This window comes from Carassius carassius, chromosome 3, assembly GCF_963082965.1.
Source record: "Carassius carassius chromosome 3, fCarCar2.1, whole genome shotgun sequence".
Lineage (NCBI taxonomy): Eukaryota > Metazoa > Chordata > Actinopteri > Cypriniformes > Cyprinidae > Carassius > Carassius carassius.
This window is the reverse complement of record NC_081757.1, coordinates 44,960,409-44,981,369: the sequence shown is the minus strand read 5'-3', so window position 1 is coordinate 44,981,369 and position 20,961 is coordinate 44,960,409. Positions and strand designations below refer to the sequence as shown.

At 38.0% G+C, this 20,961-nt stretch overlaps 1 protein-coding gene across 34 annotated transcripts in view; it reads left to right on the top strand.

Annotated features, from left to right (window-relative positions):
* The window catches only part of LOC132127777 (receptor-type tyrosine-protein phosphatase delta-like), a 394,068-nt gene that overhangs the window by 331,386 nt on the left and 41,721 nt on the right, over positions 1-20,961 (top strand). For 17 of the 34 annotated variants that reach the window (XM_059540149.1, XM_059540057.1, XM_059539988.1 and 14 more), the window contains 6 exons: positions 2,614-2,731; positions 7,420-8,007; positions 8,327-8,427; positions 9,101-9,357; positions 11,797-11,890; positions 15,277-15,486. In XM_059540149.1, coding sequence (XP_059396132.1) covers positions 2,614-2,731; positions 7,420-8,007; positions 8,327-8,427; positions 9,101-9,357; positions 11,797-11,890; positions 15,277-15,486 — 1,368 coding nt within the window. The remainder of the gene's footprint in view (positions 1-2,613; positions 2,732-7,419; positions 8,008-8,326; positions 8,428-9,100; positions 9,358-11,796; positions 11,891-15,276; positions 15,487-20,961) is intronic. The other 17 variants (XM_059540138.1, XM_059540128.1, XM_059540117.1 and 14 more) reach the window with 3 other exon arrangements.

Below are 20,961 nucleotides of genomic sequence, written 5' to 3'. Positions count from 1 at the left end.
TAATGACCTAGAGGTTGTATATGGCTGGATAAGGTCACAGATAAAATCTGGGGCTGACTTACCCAGTGCCTTATATACAAAAATAAGGACCTTAAAATCAACTCTGAATTTGATAGGGAGCCAGTGCAATGAAGCAAGAACAGGAGTAATATGCTCCCTTTTTTTGTTCCTGTCAACAATCTGGCTGCCGCTTTCTGAACCATCTGAAGCCGAGATAGAGTGCTTTGAGGAAGGCCGACATACAGAGAGTTACAATAGTCCAGCCTTGGAGAGATTAGTGCGTGGATGACAATTTCAAGATCTTTTCGATAGGGAAAATGTTTTACTTTCGCAACAGATCTGAAGTGGAAGAAGCTACTCTTTACAACCGTGTTTACATGCTTATCCAATTGTAGTAATGGATCGAAATGGACCCCTAGATTTTTTTACATGGGGTCGTAAGTTATCACTAAGGGAGCCTAACCTACTTTTAAGAGTAATATTGAGTGCAGCGGGGCCTAGCAGAAGCACCTTAGTTTTATCAGTGTTTAGCTGCAAGACATTGTTAGCCATCCAAGTTCTCACATCGTCAAAACATGAGAAAAGAGGTTGTAAAGAGGAGTCATTTTCGAGTTTGACAGGAAGGTAGTAGGTCATCGGCATAGCAATGATAGTTAATACTATATTTCTGGAGAATGGAGCCTAGGGGAAGCATGTAGAGCGAGAACAATAAAGGGCCAAGAATAGAACCCTGAGGAACACTATAAGGGACGGGCGCAGAAGGTGAGGTGAATGACCCAATATTTACTGAAAACTTCCTGTTCTTTAAATAAGAGGTGAACTGTAATGCCGTGCCTTGAACCCCTACTGCATTTTGTAGTCGATTCAAGAGGATGTCATGGTCAATAGTGTCGAAGGCTGCACTCAATCTAACAGAATCAGGATGTCAGATGACCCTGAATCAATGGACAACAGAAGATCATTTATAATTTTAAGCAAGGCTGACTCTGTACTATGACGTACTCTAAAACCAGATTGGAACTTATCCAGAATGTTAAAAGCGTCCAGGTAAGAAGTAAAACGTACTGTGAAAGCACTGCTTTCTCTAAAACCTTAGACAAAGTTATTTTCCAAGCATTGCTTGCTGGCCTATAGATTTTTAATGCCATTTTGTGTAACCATCAAAAGATGACATTGTATCTCATTCATTAACAATGCATTTGAAACACGTGTGTATGTACGTTGTTATGCAGACATTTCAACTTAGCAATAAATATGAAGTTAAATTAAAAAAAAAAAAAATTACTTGACCTCTCAGTGTCAACTGTCTGTCGATTCTAAGAGCGTTACTTTCCTGTTTAAGGAAAATAACTTTCTTACTGTACAAAACTACTCAGAGCATATAGCAAAAACATGCATGATTAGGGACTTCAGTTATGAGCAAATAATGAACAACCTCAAGTGTCATACAAATAAGACTTTATTAATTACATAAACACTTAAACTAGTCTAACACACACACACACACACACACACATACACAGTTGGCATAGGAAAAATGGTTAAAGCTTAAGCAGTAAAGAGAAGAGAAATAAAGACATGAAGCTCTGGTACAATTTGATATTCAGCAGATCTACAGCCTGAAGGAAACATCAGTTTCTTATTTCAAACACATCTTTGTAAATGGTACGTATGATACTTAATGTATCAATTAATAAGACTGAGTTTGATACTTGCACGTCTCGCCTGTTTGAAAAAGAGTCCTGATGCACTTTGGGGCTCCAGTTGGTCTCTGCTGAAGTGTGTTGATAAGAAAGACCAGTTCGAATCGGAGGATCTTGATGAATGGAAAGTCAATAAACCCTTTGTTTAGATGAGGGGGCATTCAATATTATTTGTTAAATATATACAATAGTTGTGTGTCTGATAGGTCCAAGTGCTACATAATGTTATCATAACAAATAGAATAACACAGTGGCTCAATAGTAAGTCTTTCTAATTTATTGTTTTAAATAAAATTATTGCAGAATAAGTGATGTTGCCTTTACATTGGCATTTATTATGCCAAATGATACCTACAGAGATGCATTCATTTATAAAATGTAATCCAGATGCATGAACATTAAAATGAGGGTAAGAACAAATGTATGTGTCTTTGCACCTGGAACACACATTTATACATTTAGCAAATTATTTTACCCATGAGAAGCAAAGCACACTGATTCTATTAGAGAATGGTTCCTGATGTGTATCCAGCTTTTTCCTGACGGAAAAATGGGCGCCGCCATTTCTAAATTATATGGGTGTAGCTTCCGGTCTCATTTGCGTCCAGCTATTTTTATATGTACAAAACAGTTCGTATTGCTGATTGGTATTGGCAGTTGATATGTCCTATCATATTTTTATAATCTGTTATCTTAATTAAGAACCTATAGCGGCTAATGAAACGGAAGTCTCACCCATAGGCTTACTTCTGCGTTGAGGAAAAAGGTGTATAGATCCATTTTACTTTATTCTATTTTACTACCATTTTACACCTATGAGCAAACACATTCTTAAGTGGTTTTGTTTTATGATTTAAAAAGTTTTTTGTTAAAAATGACTCTTGTCCTGCTGTTTTTTTGTTTTTTTCAGGAATTAGTCCTCACTGACCTGCACGCTGAGACCATGTACTCGGTTACGGTTGCCGCTTACACAACCAAAGGCGACGGAGCGCGCAGCAAACCCAAGCTGGTCACCACCAGCGGAGCCGGTAGGTTTACGCTGCTTCAGAGCAATTTCTGCCTCTGTTGCTGTGGACTCTGTAGAGCGGCTCAGAGGCTCGCTTCTCTCCTCTGCAGCCATTAAGACTGAATGCCTATAATTGCCCTCGCAGTGATGACGGCGATTGTAATTCCACTCACCTACGGCTCTGACTTTGAAATGCTCACAGGGGTTAAGGAAATAATGGAAAAATCCGTCAGGAAAATGGCAAAATAGACTTTTTCAAAAGAAAAGAATACTACGCACCATCTCGATTATCACTGAAAGGCTTGAAACGCACAATCGCTTATAAGTACAGGCTCTTTTCTGTTGTACCTCTAATTGTGCTGTTATTCAGCTCCTGAAAGGCCTTTTATTTCACTTTTGTCCTTGAGTGCATGACTGAAAAGGCACACAGTATCACTGTTGACTTCTATTTGATATTGTAACATTACAAATTGTCAAACTTACAGGGTTTCAACTGGAGAATTAGGAAAATAGATACAGCAGTGCAATATTAAGAGGATCAGTGGCTGTGTTAGATCTGTGAGTCTAAACTGGTTTTGCTTTCAACTTCTGGACCGATGTATTACTGAACTATTTTTACCATCATCCTAATTATATTCTATTTTACCTTGGATAGTTTTGTTTTATTTTAAATAATATCTGTAGAGATTTATTGGGACACACGACCTTTCAATTCAAAACAGATATGTTTTCACTAGGGGTGGAACGATACATGTATTCGAACCGAACTATCTCGGTTCGGTGCATGAGACCTTACTACAAGTACAGGAAATTCACCCACAATCCAGAAGGGGGCGCCTGCAACAATGCAATGCTGATTGATAACCGTCCAAAAGGCAGAAGAACAGCGAATGCCATGAGTTGTGCACCTGAAAACAAAGCCCACTAGACACATAACCTATTGCTGATTCTGAATGCGTCTCTCACAGACTGACGATGGAGTTTACTTTAAAGGGTTGTGCACTCAACTGTTTGCGAAATGGAGCAGCTTTGTGCTCATGTATCCTACCTTTCTCAGTCGGCACAAATCCAAACATTCCATAATATTCCCATATTTGTGATGTAACATATCTGAATGCTAGACTATTATTTATTATGTAAATTTTAGGCTTTGTGTTTCAGTCGCATTCCAACGAGGACGCAGAGGCAGGCGAGCTGATGTTTGGTTCACTGTATTTTATTTTGATAAAGAACTAACTGTGCTGTCAAGTTCAGCAATGCTGGAACTGATTGTGTGTGTGTGTGTGTGTGTGTGTGTGTGAGTGTGTGCACGTGTGCACTAAACCAATAAAAATGGTAGTTTTGATCAAATCTAAAATTAATTGGGTGCAATAGAATTACAAATGTTGTGTATAATTGTGTAAAATAACTACAGTTGTTATATAGTATATATTGCACACTAATCTAGTATTAATAAATAAGCAATAATAATAATAATAAATTGTATTGCACATTAAAATCCCTTATTGCACATAAATATATGTGAACTGCACAGAAACTCATGTTTATCTGTAAACTAAATAAAAATATATATTTCAATAATGTATTTCTTGTATGTATATAGAGTAGGTGGCCAACCAGATGTGCTTTCTACTGCCGCGAGCACCGCCGCTACGACTGTAAAATGCATTTGCAGCTTTTGTCAACTGAGTGGCGCTTTAAACACAAGTTATCCAAAGCGCATCGAAGCATATTTTCACAAATAGCCGTCAGCTTTGCTCCGCCGGTGTGTTACATTTGACGGCTACAGTCGGGGAAAATGAACAATTACCAAATTAACATTTTATAAAAAAAAAAAAAAACATTATATTTAGTAGCACGTGACACATAGGCCTACAGTAACAACTTTCACTTTAAAACAATTTGTTTAAAATACATTTATAAATATGTTAATATTACATGTTAGTAGTTGTATTTTACCTGGCGGTTTTTATAAAAAAAAAATTGAAAATATATTTTCCTCAAGACCTAGTCAAGTTTTTGTTGTTGTTTTAACGTAAAGGTGTCTGCTTCTATTTTAGCCACTTTAATTTCAATAAAACAATTAATAATAAAAAAATATATATACAGGAAAATAAAATGACGCTTGGTTTCCAAAATGTATAAATGAAAAAAATCATGACAACATATTTTTAAGGTAGGCTACTTTAATTCGTAGAAATAGTTTAAGCAATTTAAAGCTATATATATATATATATAGATTCAACTTGATTTTCAATACTATTAAATTGACTTTAAAATCTCAAGGAGCCTTAATAAACTTGTACCTTGTATAGTATCAAACGACCTTGATTGCATGTTACCATGAAACTAACAATATAATTACATTTTTGTTCTTGTTTAAATTAACAATTTCTATATAAAATGGGACAGCTACCTTTATATCAAACATTTTTAAGTCTTCCACACATGAGCAACGCGGAGGCAGGTTCTGCGCCAGAGCGCACAAAGTGACTGGGCATGCACAATTTTTTGGCGAGAAGAGGCTTTTTTGTTTCTTAAAGTAATTTTCAGATGCAAAAAAAAAAAACGGGGAATAAACAAAAACACACAACTTTTAAATATTTTTTTTTATATATATATATATATATACAAGTTAACAACATAGCAGAGATTAGGCCCAGATTTTGTTGCTATCTGAAGCCAAGCATAAGAATATTATAGGCTAATGTAAACCCACGGTAACAAATTTTAACCAATGAATTTTTTAACTGATTAATTGCCTATTTTCATTTGCTGCATGTTTTTAAAAGCACAATAAAATAAATTACGTTTTTGAGAAAAAAAAAAAAAAAGATAAGTCATGTATAAGTTTTATTACATTCAGAAATAATAACGGCAAGCCTAATAATGTTATAATATACCAACATTATAAACACTATAGGATATTTTAGTTTTCCTCACTTTACAACAAATCCTTTAAATGTAACTATCAAAACGGAACAAGTATACATTATATATATAAATAATATAATTATAATGGATAAATACATTGCAGTATATAATAATATAGGCTTAGCTATAAACAAACAATTTATTTTTATTTTTATAGAAACGTAAGGTAAAGTTGGGCTTACCTCTCTCATTCTGGACAAATCCAAACGTTTCCATATTCGTGATGTTGCCTATTTGATGCTTAACTGTTATTAATTAAGTAAATTAGGCTTGTAGTTCACGCGTGCTTCAGTATCGATGGAAATAAATCACAATGAGCAAAAATATGCCAGTGGACCGGTGCTCACGCCGAACAGCACGGTGCCGCTGTTTCCAATGAATATGTGCACGTCAAACAGCTGAATCAGAACATACTCCATTTTTGCTCACACATTTAAGGCATAATTGGAAACTACAGTTTGAAAAATCAAGAATAATAGCAGTTAATACAAATTATTTCTTAATGCTGGACTGTTCTCATTGATTGATTGATGATTTTTTTTTTGTTTTGTTTTAGTTTTTTTTTTTTTTTTGCTAAGGGTCTTAGCAATCAAGTCTCGTTTAGAGAGTGAAATGAGAACAGTATATACAGACCAAAAGTTTGGACACACCTTCTCATTCAAAGAGTTTTCTTTACTTTCATGACTATGAAAATTGTAGATTCACACTGAAGGCATCAAAACTATGAAGGCATTAAAACTATACTAGGTATGTACTGAACCGTGACATCTGTGTACCGTTCCACCCCTAGGTTTCACTTCCATTTTAACAGTTTAAAAGTTGGACGTTTTTTTTATTTTATTTTTTTATTTTACTGTCCTATTGATAACCACTATTGGTCGGCGCAGCAATGGTTGTTGTAGGAGTACGTGATAAAACATTATACATTTGACAACCAGTAGAGACTTCAGTCTGTGATTACAATGCACGATTATATTTTAGCACTGCATCAATAAAATGAAGCATTTGCATGCATTTGAATCTTTTTCCAGTATAAACATTCAAGTGATTTTAAACCGCTTAAGTGCAACAAGATGCAAAATTTGGTAACACATTTTGGTATTCGCACATAGTCTGAATAGAGTTATTTCGTCCTGCTTTTTGCAAACAAAGGTCAAATTCACACAGAATGCAGTAAGCATATGTAAGCATTGCCAGCCTGGTCAGACAAAGAAAAAATCACTCACTGCACTTGAATGAATCACTTTTGAATTCATTGTTATTGAACTGAAGTTAATCTGAATCACTGAATCTGAATTGAGGTGCGTAATGCCATTACTGACTTTTGTAGAGCTGCTAATCAGCTGAAACGAAATTAGTTCCATAATTGATTTCATAATTTGACACTGATATTTAAGCTGCTGTTAAACAATCTATTTTGTGCTGATATCGAAATTAGGGTTATCCAATTATTTGGGTAACGTGACCAACTAACCATATTGTTATATAGTATTTATTGTTATTATGAAATTACTCTTAATCTGATATAAGATTCTGGTTATATATCATTGACCTCTAAGATGCTGTATTTTTCTATTTCATGGATTAGTTAATAATCGTAATCGTAATTGAGAGATTTTACTGGTTTCCATATCACGAGAACTGTATCTTCAGTAAAAATGTCTATATTGTGCTCTATATTGATATATATTGACATGTATTTTGATATTAGATTCAGGTCCAGTCATCCATCTCTAAACTGCTGTACATTTCTCTGTTTCGTCTTTCCATTATCAGTTCCAGAAAAGCCTCGTCTCATGGTGAGTCCAACAAATATGGGCACAGCATTACTGCAGTGGCACCCACCCACCAACACTTACGGCCCGCTGCAAGGCTACCGGCTGCGGTTCGGCCGCAAGGACATTGAGCCTCTGACCGTAATCGAGTTCTCTGAGCGCGAGAACCACTACACCACCAAAGAGATCCACAAGGGGGCATCCTACACCTTCCGCCTCTCAGCCCGCAACCGGGTGGGATTCGGAGAGGAGACGGTGAAGGAGATCACCACACATGAGGACACTCCTGCCGGTTACCCACAAGGCATCATAGCCCAAAGTAGTACGACCACCACCATTCAGGTCAGCTGGCAGCCTGTGGCGCTATCCGAGCGCAATGGAGCCGTCATCAAATATGCCCTTCAGTACAAAGACATCAACAGCCCTCGTAGCCCCTCAGAACTGTTCATTACAGCACCCGAGTCCACCGTCACGCTGGACGGCCTTAAATCAGACACCACGTACGATATAAAAATGTGTGCCTTCACCAGTAAGGGCCCCGGCCCTTACAGTCCTAGCGTCCAGTTCAGAACACAACCCATCAACCAAGGTAGGAGGCTCGCAACACCCTCTCTGCCCCCGTTTGCCTTCTCCTACAACCTTAAGTCAACTGTGAGAAAGAGTTTGGCTTTCAGAAGCAAATCAAATCTGAAAATGCTGCTAGCATAGCTAGTTCAAATCAGTTAGCATCGTGCGGAGTCGATGGTAAGCTGCAGGTAAGGTTGAAGCTCTGGGCTAGTCCTCATGAGGTAGCAGGCGAAGTGCTTGGCAGGTAAGGCTGATGTTGACTAGCTGCCTTCCTAAAAGGTGGTGAAACCAAGCACTTGCGGATCTGTTTCTCTAATCCATCTGCCCCAACTTTTTTTTAGCAGTGTTTGCAAAAAATTTTCACGTGAGAGCTGCCATGAAGACTTCGGTGCTGCTGACGTGGGAGATTCCCGAAAACTACAACCCCGCGCAGACATTTACGGTGAGAGACCTGCGTGAGGTTTTGTGATCCACTAAGCATCTACATAGCCAGCTTCCCTTTGTCAAAAAGAAGTGTGCTTAATTGTATCGATGGTGCACTTGTAAGTGTACTTAAAAGCTTAAAAAATGCATCTAATATTAATTAAACTTAAGTGACTTAAAGAGAAACACTTTCATGTCTGTTTTTTTTTTTTAAGTTATCTTGTAATAATGTCAAATTAAAACTTTTATAAAATATATTTTGGTTTTGGCAGTACATTCAGCAGTACTCTATCCATATTTCAAAGACAATATAAGTAATTATGAAATGCCATATAAAAATGTACTAAAGTGGGTCAAAATACTAACGTTATACTGTGAAATTAATACATATTTAAACTATAATATTTTTTTTAATTTAATTGCAAGTTAAATGCAGTTAAGTGTCTAAAAAATTTTGATGCAGTTCACACTTAAGTATATTATTAACTATATAGCACTAACAACAGCATGATGGATAAATGCAATTATGATTTAACATTTGGCAAAAAGAATGCATCTTCATAATGCTGTCTAACTTTTGAAGCATCCCTTAATATGCTGCCTACACAGGCTACGCCCTAGGTTTTGGGTCACTAGCTCCAGCTAACACATTAAAACTGGTTAAAGTCTGCTGTGACGGTGGTTCCTCGTAGATCCTGTATGATAACGGACAGAGCGTGGAGGTGGATGGGAAGCTGACACAGAAGCTCATCACCAATCTTCAGCCGGAGACGCAGTACTCCTTCCTGCTCACCAACCGTGGGAACAGCGCCGGAGGACTGCAGCACCGCGTCTCCACCATGACAGCCCCTGACATACTGCGCACCAAACCCTACCTGATCGGCAAGACCAGTTCAGACGGCATGGTCACGGTCGAGCTGCCCACTGTTCAGACAGCTGAGAAAGTCAAGTGAGTACCAGTTCTGCTTTGTGTTCCGGTTTAATGAGAGCAGCACCATGGGCTTTATGAGAAGATCCTTCACCTCCATCAATTTCATGTCTGTCTCAAGATTACATCATTTAATCGGTTCCCATGCGCTGGACTGCATTTAACAATTATTCTACTTAGTCCTATGCTTCAGCTTAGTTTAATAAAAGTGGAGGTCTCATGGCGCTTTTCCACTAGACATTACCAACTCGCCTCACCTCGACTCGACTCGACTCGCCTTTGTTTGGTTTTCCACTGTGTAAAAGTTGTACCTGTACCTGCTTCCAGATACTTTTTTTTGGATCACCTCTGGCGAGATTCTGAGTGAGCTGAGGCAATACTAAAATGTGATGTGAAAACACGGCAGACTGCTGATTGGTCAGAGAGAATCGTCACTATTCACTGCACGCGCCAGACGGAGTATCCTGAATAACCCCACCATCGTTCTGCTGCCTCAGCCTCTCCAGAAACAACGTTTGTCTTATTGCTGTGAGAAACAGCCACATCCCGAGGATCAGAAGCAGCATACACTCGATTTCCTCCATTGTCCTGTGTGTGTGGGTAGTCGGTGAGTGGAAAACGGAGCGAAAAGTGAGCCGAGCCGAAACGAGTTGAGCTGGGACTGGTAATGGAAAAGCGCCATTAGTGTCAGGGTCCACAGTATGTTTTTGGTACAGAAACCTCAATGTCAGTTCAGTGAATCTCAGTGAACAAAAACTGATCGCTAATTCACATTGCATGTACATATATTAATATTTTGTGCTTTTTTTTTCGTTTGACTTGGAATTTAAGTCCACATGATCAGGATATAGTGTCACTTTATAATGGGAAGGATTCAAGTCTCAGCCTTAATGTATTTTCAGGGTTTCTATGTATTTATACTGAGCATACAGAGCATTTCAGCATTGCTCGTTTGTTTTCATGAGGCATGTTTATTTTAAAACATGCACATTTTTGCCTCATACAAAAATAAATATAATAGTAATAATAATAATAATTATTATTATTATTTCCCTCACTTTCAGGTTGGGAATCTCTGGTAGCAGATAAGAAGCTGACATTTAGATATCAGACCTCTGTGGAGTTAGAGATGCTTCTGGTTACAGAACTAGAGCTATAGTCCTCAAGTGCTCTGATAAACTGACATGTTATTTGGACATGAAATACATAATAAACATGAACAATATTTGTAAGTTTGTGACTGAGACATCAAAACCATAATCTCTGCTAGAGACTAAATGTAAAAAAAAAAAAAAAAAAAAAAACTTCAAATCTAAGAAACAAGATTAGGTGAACCATTTATAGATATCTGTACCTTGTTATGTGCATTACAGGGTTATTTTAGTGTCACTGATAGACTATTATGCTTTATGTGATGTTGTTATATTCACTTATTTCAGTCAACATTTAATTAATTTTAGTTTCAGTTAAAAATAACCCTGGAGCATTAAAGATCAGTTTTTGTTTTCTTGTCTTGGATCCTGAGACCTCTGATACTGATGTTTCTGTAAATACCAATGCACAAAGGTAATTACTTTAAAAAAAAGTTTACACTTTATTGTGCAGTAGTCTACATGTCTGCTAACTCTCAGAGTAGACGGTTAGGTTAGGTTTAGGGTTAGTAGAATAAGTTGACAAATACTTGCAAAGATTCTTATGTTCATGTATGTTCTATGTTGTGCACCCATCAAAATAAAGTGTTATAAGATATTAAGCAGACAGTCTATTAATACGCTAATGAATGTTAGTTGGCATGTAGTTGCAAAGTTACTTACTGTTAGTAGAATGTCTAAAGTGGACTATCAAAATAAAGTCTTACCTAAAATAAAATGGTCAATCAGCCTCTGTTTTGACCAAGCAAAACGGATCGAGTCAATACTAGTGACTAGCAAACATTTGTGCCAGATTTAAGACCGTGCTGGTTGAGAAGTACTGCTGCGATTGTTAATATCATAGCTGTGTTGGACTATGGGAATTTTAGAAGAGCTGTGTGTAATTATGAAAGGAAAGTTCACCTGAAAAAGACAGAGAAAGAGTTGCTCAGACCACATTTGAATTAATTACATGAAAAAAGAGCAACTAACTGTCTTAAAGATATCTCTTTTGTGTCTTTTGGGAGAAAGAAAGCCATAGAAGAGGATGAGGGTAAGAGCTGAATGTTGAGCTGTTTTTGGCCGTTCTGTCCATCAGAGACCCTCGTTAGTGTGTGTGAAGCGCGAGACTGAACCCAGCAGTGTGAAACTAGACTAAAGCGCGGTGAGGTTGGCAGGTTATTGATGTGTTTACTGAGGGTCGCTCTCTTTCGTCAAACATGTGGTTAATCCAGTGTCATCCGAGTGGATTGGAAAGTCCAGATTGATTGGAGCTAATCTTGATGGATGTCAGCACAACCTTATAGTCTCTGTCTGGCTCTCTCTGTAGGGGTTACTACATCGTGGTGGTGCCGCTGAAGAAACAGCGGCCTGGAAAGTTCATCAAACTCTGGGAAAGTCCAGACGAGATGAATCTAGAGGAGGTAAGAGACGGCCAGTCCACTGTTTAGACTCATTGCATCATACATTAGGCCTTACTGATCAGGCAGCAGTCCCTGTGAGGACATGATTGCCAACGCAGCTACAAGCAGTTATTCAAGAAGAAAGCAGCAAGTCCCAGTCATATGCAAATTCGCTCCTGCCCGCTAATGGAAACCGGAACAAAAGCCTCTCCCTTATAAAGGGTGAGAGATAGAGGAAGTTTGCAGTATCGCTCTGTTTTATTTTAAGCCAGAGTAAATATTTGAGAGGCTTTCCTGTGGCGAGTGTTTTCCTCTGAATTGTGCCAGATGGGCTGCCAAACGCCAGCCGCTGCTCAAGAAGGGGCGGCACCACGCAGAGTTCTGCATCCTGATTGGCCGATGGCTGAACACGCCCCTCCCCTGCCAGCTGGCCTGAGGCACTTCGGCAAACCTGGTTACTGATAGTTCAGTGTGTGTGGGTCATGAAGGAAACACACCGTCAGCACTGCGATCTACATCAGACCAAACGCCACAATGACATTTACTGCACCAGTGTTTTAAGAATAAAATAAAATAAAAATAAAAAAATATATATAGTGTTTTTCCTCCAGCGTACACACACAAATACACACTCAATTTATTTTGCTGTCAAAATTTGAAGTCGCCTGTTGAAAGGGGCTCAAGGGCAGAAGGACTGATGCAGTTTTGATGGCTTGAACAGAATTGATAGAAAGCTTTATCAGAGCGCCGGCTCACTGCAAATGCTTGCAGATCACACACACACACACACACACACACGCACACACACACACACGCGCACACACACAGACACACACACAGACAGACACACACACACACAGACACACACACACACACACACACACACACACAGACACACACACACAGGTACACTCACACAGACACACACACACACACACAGACACACACACACAGACACACACACACACACACACACACACGCGCACACACACACACACAGACACACACACACACACACACACACACACACAGACACACACACACAGACACACACACACACACACACACACAGACACACACACACAGGTACACTCACACAGACACACACACACACACACACACACACACACACAGACACACACACACAGACACACACACACAGACACACACACACACACAGACACACACACACACACACACACACACTGTGGTGGCCAAAATGATTAGGACACTAGTATTTTCAGCTAAAAATGGTTTTAAGTCAGTTATTTCTATCTTTTGTGATAGTGTGTCTGTAGGAAATATCAGTTTACATTTCCAAGCATTCAATTTGCCATTAATTGTAATAATGCAGTGAGATGTGTGTGCTGCACACAGCATAGGTGTGATCGACAAAGGACAAAAAAGCAGGAAACTATACGGTGCACTTACCCCCCCACCACACGCACACAGTGACATAATTTATATAGTATAATAATAAATTAATAAAAAAATATTGTACTTGTTTTTGTTTAAATTAATTTATAAATTAAATATTTAAAAAAGGGAAGAAAAATTTAAATACACATCTAATTTAAATGATTGAACAAAAAAAAATCATAAAAGGAGTAATGTGGGAAATATGCTTCAAAGACTGGGCAAAATAGGGATGAAATCCAAAAAAATCTGTCAATAACTTGCTGCTGACGTGCACGAAAACTAGCCATTTATTGGGCATTTCTTGTCCTCCCAGATGTTTTGTTTTTCCTTATTTCTATGGTGTCCTTTACATCTATTAAAATAACATCTTTATTTGCCACTATATTTTTGAAAGGTATCTTTTCTTGTGTTTTTGTTCAGCCATTTTGTCAATGCTTTATTATAGACTTCTAGCATTGCTAATTCACAACAGAAGACGATTATTAGGTTGAACGTTCAGAATATGATTCCATAGGTTATATTTCAGCACGAATTTCGGGAATGGACAGCGACTCTTAAGTAGCACGTAGAACGTGTTCATGTCAAGTAAAGTTTTTGGGAAAAGCGCGTGGAATTGCGGCGAGCGTTTATAACCTTGCACGTTGAGAGCGCTCTTCAGAGCTAAGATACATTGTTATTGGGAAACTCGACCCAGATCAGATTTAAGCATTCATTAAAGTGAATTGGTTCAAAGGAGTCATTAGTTCGCAAATCGGACGTGTCATTAGTGGACAGATATGCTCATAAACTCCGCGCATATAACGTTATTCCCAAATATAAACAGATTAAATTTCAGGAGCATATGCGACAAAAATGTTGGCAATTTCGAGCCTTGTAGAAGCTGCTAAACTTTCTAGCTAGAAGTAAGCAATAACCAACATGGCGTTAGCCTACTTTGCAAAGTTAGACCAGAATCGTTTAACATTAATGTTATGGAATCATGACAAAAGTGATCAATTGATTGGTTAAATTTTACTAGACCTGCATATAAAAATGAAAGACAATATATTGGATTTGCTTACATGAATCACCCGTGTTCACGGTCTTCGTCAGTCAACTGAAGCTGTTCACGTGTAGATGGTTGGGTGTGTGCGCATTCAGAACGGTGCGCGTACACTTTGAACTTCAATCGTGACAAATTATTGGACTACTTGCGGAGTGATATGACGACATGATTCAAAGGCACAAAAAACGTTGACAGCGGTGAGCGATCATTATGTTTACCAATACCCGACCCATCGCAACCGCCTACACCCCGAAACCCCCCCGCACTTTTTTTTTTTTGCATGATTTACGAGAGCACCATTTTTAGGTTGGAAAAGCCGGATTTCCAGATTTTTCCGGAAGAATCACACCCCTGACACAGAGATGTGATCTGATCTGATCATCATCAGTCTGTCTGGAGTCACATGAAGAAACAGAACACACTGAGACAGACTCAGTCCAGAAGAACTGTGTCCCCAAGATGCTTCAAGAAACCTCCTGCAAAGCTACAGTACTGATAAAAAACTTTTAGGCACTTGTGTAAAAATGCTGTAAAATGAGGATGCTGTCAAAAATAATGTCATAAATCAATTTTCTTGATCAATTAACTTATTTTAACTTCATTAAACCAACATTTGATGTGAGCATCCTTGGTGTTTAAAGCAGATTTTGTCCTCGGTGCACTTGAGCAGAGTTTCTGAGGAGCTTTGCAGGAGGTTTCTTGAAGCGTCTCGGAGACACAGTTCTTCTGGATTGAGTCTGTCTCAGTTTATTCTGTTTCTTCATGTCATGATCAGATCAGATCTCGGTGTGAAGCACTGGCTGCTGTCCGATAAAAATCTCACTGGATTATTACAATTAATGGCAAAATTAATGTTTGAAAATGTAAACTAATATTTCCTACTCTGATCAAAACGTGTTTGTGTGCTGGGCTGATCATTTGTTTATCATCGTGTTCCTTACAGCTGTTGCGAGAAATCAACAGAACGAGTCGTGCTCTTCGCTTCCGTCGACAGATGGAGCCCAAGCCGTACATCGCGGCGTATTTCCACGAGCTGCCGGGCGAGTTCACGCTGGGAGATGCCAAGATGTATGGAGACTTCGAGAACAAGCAGCTGCTGAACGGACAGGAGTACGTCTTCTTTGTGCTGGCCGTGCTGGAGATCTCCGACAACGTGAGTCTCAGATGCAATCCAAAACTGTGAATACATCTTTATTTATTTATTAATTCATTATGGATAAACCACACAAAATGTGTTGTGGCACTCGCATTCTTTTAAATCAAGGTATATATATATATTAATGTAAAATAAACACTAAAAAGAAAACTATTTTGTGAGTGCTGATCATGGTCTCGTAGGATACTATGAAAAATAATGTTTAATAAACAGAAATGAATCTGCCGGTTGGGGCGGAGTCACGAATCCGTGAGTTTACAAATCCAAGGGAACGGATTGCGAAAGCGTGAAATTTCAAAACCGAAGGTATGGTTTACAAAATCTGAGCACACGGATTGGAAATTCGTGGGTACGATTTGCTAAACCGAGGAAACAGTTCATGAGCACGGTTTATAAACTGAGGGGATGGATTGATTTTTTTTTTCTCCTACAGGTGACGTGCCATGCTCCATAGATTTCAAATGCATTCCCAAGCAAAATTTCTCACAATTCACCTCGTGCACAAAAGATCACTGAATCGATTGCATTTGCATAGAAAATCAAATCGAAATCAAAAAATTGAGCTTATGAATCAAAATCTAATCGATCTGGTACATCTGAATCGATACCCAGCCCTAGTAGAAAGTAGACAATCAAAACTTGGGCAAGTTTTGTCATCTGCTAATGGTTTTATGGATAAAATAAAAAACAAACAAATACAAAATAAAATAAAAGTATTGATGATAATAGTTACTTTTACAAATGCATTGAAATATTGTGTTACTCCATTAAAAAGGAAACTAATTACATTACTTAGTTTTTTGTTAATTTTTTTATGAAAAGTTATGCATTACATTTATTTTGCGTATCTTTTTGTCATTTGGGCTGGGCTTGCTTATATATTTTTAATAACAAAAAGAGTCATATTTTTGGCAACTGTGAAGGCTCTTTTACATATTGCACTTACTCCCTGTTTCTCTCAACTCAGGGACAGGAATGCTGTCAATCAATGAATTATTTTTATTTTTTTTTTTGCAAATTTAATCTGATTATGTAACCTGTGTTATTTGTAATGCGTTACTCCCAACACTGGTAATAATATTAATATTATTCATACATTTACTTATGAATGTCAAAGCGAGAGACTGAACAATATCAGCACACAGTCCTGCTGAAATATGAGCAGCCCGTCTCTCAATTCAATTAAATTCAATTCAAGTTTATTTGTATAGCGCTTTTTACAATACAAATCGTTACAAAGCAACTTTACAGAAAATTATGTTTCTACAATATTTAGTAGTAGCTAGTAGTTTGTGCACGTTTGACAGGATTTTAGAAAAATAAAAATAATAATAATAATAATACAAGACGTAGTCAGCTAGATGATGAACTATCAATATTATTAATTAATAGTAATTATAGGATGCAGTCACACATGTAGCAATAATTGTTAGTTCTGTTTGTTGATTCAAGGTTAGCATCATCTGGGGTCCTCTGAGGGTCAGCATCATCTCTTCTCAGGTGTTCTGGATCCAGACTGGAGCTTGTGTAAATCCTAGTTACCACGGGATGTAAATCCCGTGGCAAAACATAGAAACAAAATAGAGACATCATTAGCATAGCTGCTGATCCAACAAAGTTAGCTCTCTCTCTCTCTCTCTCTGTCTCTCTCTCTCTCTCTCTCTCTCTCTCTCTCTCTCTCTCTCTCTCGGTCTCTCTCTCTGTCCCCCCCCCTCTCTCTCTCTCTGTCTGTCTCTCTGTCTTTGTCTCTCTGTCTCTCTTTCTCTGTCTGTCTCTCTCTCTGTCTCTCTCTCTCTCTGTCTGTCTCTCTGTCTTTGTCTCTCTGTCTCTGTCTATCTCTCTGTCTCTCTCTCTCTCTCTGTCTGTCTCTCTGTCTTTGTATCTCTGTATGTGTCTCTCTCTCTCTGTCTCTCTCTCTCTGTCTGTCTCTCTGTCTTTGTCTCTCTGTCTCTGTCTCTCTCTCTGTGTCTCTCTCTCTCTGTCTGTCTCTCTGTCTTTGTATCTCTGTCTGTGTTTCTCTGTCTCTGTCTCTCTCTCTCTCTCTCTCTCTCGCTTTAAATGCTGGGGGTTTGGGTTATGGGAGCAACAAACGGGTGAGAAGAGCGAATTGTTTTTTTTTTTTCTTCTTCTATTTCTCTATTTTTTTATTAGTTTTTTCCCCTTTATGGTTCCTTTTTTTGTGTATAATTTGATTAACTTATTTCAGAGTACTTCCGCTCTTCGGTTTTCGGGAGTTTTTTTACTTCGTGGCGGAGGCCTGAGATGGAGGCTCACCCGAGTGGGGGTGTAGCCTCGCTCTCGCTCCACCATTGAGTCAGGTGTGTACCCGACGCAGATTCAAATGTAGAAGACGTGCTTGTCGCTGTGGGTGAACAAATTGGATACGGGAATATAATTTCAGCGTCAAGGATGAACAAAGCAGTGGTGATTTTCCTTAAAGATGAAAGTTTGGTGAGTAAACTAATTGAAACTGGCGTTTGGGTAAATGGAGCGTTTACTGTTGTGTCACCACTCGTGTCGCAGTCTGTTAGAGTCACGATTTCTAATAAGCCCCCCTTTATATTAAATAGTGACATTGAAAAAGAATTGTTGAGGTTTGGAAAATTGGCCAGTGAAGTGAAAATGTTTCCGTTGAGGTGTAGGAATGAAGCACTGAAGTACTTGCTGTCGTTTAGGCGTCAGGTGTTTATGTTTCTTGAGCAACAAACACTTGATATTTCTTTTCGAATAAAACATGAAGGAAAATCGTATATGATGTACGCGAGTACCGGAAATTTGAAATGTTACGAATGCGGAGACGTTGGACATAAAAAGATGGCTTGTCCACGTAACAAAACGCAGCCAGAAAATAATGTAAATGATAATGGAATTATGGCTAGTGTACAGATTGGTGAAATGGTAGAGTTCAGTGAATAACCAAATAAAACAACAGTTGATGGAAAAAAACAAAGATGAAAATGCAGGTGAAGGGAGGAGCAATCAAAATAGAAATTCAACTGGTAGTTTGGTTTGTGCTGAAAAGAGAGAAAATTCATGTATAGATGGTAATGATGGTGATAATGAAGACGAGGAGAATCTTAGTTCTAAGTTATCAAAGGATGTCAGAAATGATCCACAAAATACTGGACATATTTGTTTGTCCCAGTTAGCTGATGCAGAGGAGCAAGATGACACGGAAGATGATGATAGGTTTTCAGAGACATCGGATATTCTTTCTCAGATTAGTGAAGACCAATTGTATACTGTAAATGAGGTTAATGATTTCCTGGATGTGACATTTGGGAAAGCAATAGAGATAAGTGAATTTTTTTCCTGATGCAAAAATTTTTTTGCAATCAGTTTTGAAAATTCAATGGACAGCCACTTATAAGGAACTGAGTAGAAGGAAACGATTTAGATAAAAAAAAATTGTAACTAAATTGAGAAGAAGAATTGCCCTTGAAAAAGGTATAACAACTCCTTAATGATTAAAACACTTGGGGTGTTTTCTCTGTTTTTTTTTTTTTTTTTTTTGCTAACCCTTCTTTTTTCTTTCTTGATCTTTCTTTTCTTCTGATGGGAAGTATTAAGATGGGAACAATTAATATTAATGGAGGAAGGGATGGTAGAAGAAGAGCAGTGTTGAAAGAATATATTGAAAATAAGGATATGGAAATGAGGACAATGGCTATTGATTTCTATACAGAACTGCCATGTGACATTGGTTGTATGGAGGACCTTTTTAAAGATTTACCAAAGTTGACTGATACACAGAGGAATTAACTGGAGGTTGAAATGGTCATGGATGAAGTAACAAAGGCTGTTAATCAACTATCTAATGGACGTGCACCAGGAACTGATGGACCTCCAGCCAAATTTTATAAACAGTTTTGGGATTTATTAAAAGATGATTTGTTTAATGTTTTTACATAATCTTAAGAAATAAGTTTCTTAAAGTTTTCTTAAATAAATAAGAAAAAAGAGTTACCAACAAGCTAGCCATCGAACCTTTGCTTCGTCAATTGGGAATACATTTAGATGGCCTGCTAATTAAAGAACAAAAAGCTAATCCTAAGTTTTCTGCCTATGCTGATGACGTTGCCGTGTTTATCAAAAGCAAAAGAGATGTGTTTGTTTTAGAAGAAGTTTTAAGGAAGAACGAAAATGCCTCTTTAGCAAAGGTAAACTGGGAAAAAAGTGAAGGTTTTATTTTAGGGAATTGGTCTGAAGAAGAGCCACCAGTTTTACCAGGAGGTGTGAAATGGGGTAAAGAAGGTTTGAAAATATTCAGAAGAACTGGGAAGGAGTGTATGATAAGATGTGTGACCGTTTGTCACGGTGGACATGGATCCTGCCTCAGTTATCTTTCAGAGGGAGAGTCTTGGTGGCAAATAATTTGGCTGCTTCAGCACTCTGGCACAAACTAGATGTGTTGAATCCACCTGATCAAGTAGTTAATTTACTACAAAAGAAAATAAATGATTTCTTTTGGTCTTGTTAGCACTGGGTAAAATCTGCTATTTTATATTTACCAGTCAGTGAAGGTGGACAAGGCCTAATAGATCTAAAAAGCAGAATCAAGGCTTTCAGGCTCCAGACTGCACAGAAGTTGCTGTATTCTGAAAAAATATGTTGGGCTGATACAGCTTGTTCCTTATTACCTAGTATGAATTGTTTTAAATATGACTTTAATTTGTTTTTAATTAGTCTGAAAGATATGGAATGGACTGATTCTTCTCCGTTTTATAAATCAGTTTTGAAAGTGTGGAATTCTGTCTTTCAAGTGAGGAGAGATCCAAACCTTGAAGGATAAAAAATGAACCACTCTTTAACAATCCCCTAATACAAGCAAATGTGCTGAACATGAGACGTTTGCAAACATCAATGGTGAGAGCAGAATGCACATGTTTGTCTGATCTAAAGAACGGAAACGAGTGGAAAAGACCCCAAGAACTGTGTAGTTTGACGGGCATTAAGTCTGTGAGATTTATGGATAATGTAATGAAGGAAATTCTTTTAGTTCTTCCCTCTATCTACAGACAAAGTATACTAGAAAATCGTTGTGGTGAACAAGAGGATGAAATGAGAGAAAGTTTTCCGAAACTTCAGATTTCAATGATAATAGATGAAAAGCCTAAGAAGGATCACTTCTGGTTTTCTGTATACCTGAACTGAATTTGTTTGAAGACGTTTCAAAGAAAGCCTTGTGTTTATCATGTGTGAAAGTCTCTCATCAATCTGAGCTGAAGGAATGTAAAGAATCAAAGTGGTTGGAGGTGATTGGCCAGGGCTCTTCTCCCAGGAGATGTTGGAGGTCTTTATATAAATCACCTATAGAAAAACGCACTGCAGATCTTCATTGGAGGATTGTGCATTCGGCAATTGCAACTAACAGATACTTGACACGTGTTGATCCCACTGTGGGGAAGGAATGTATCTTTTGTGGTCATGAAGAAACTTTGAAGTATCTATTTTTAGATTGTTCTAGGCTGA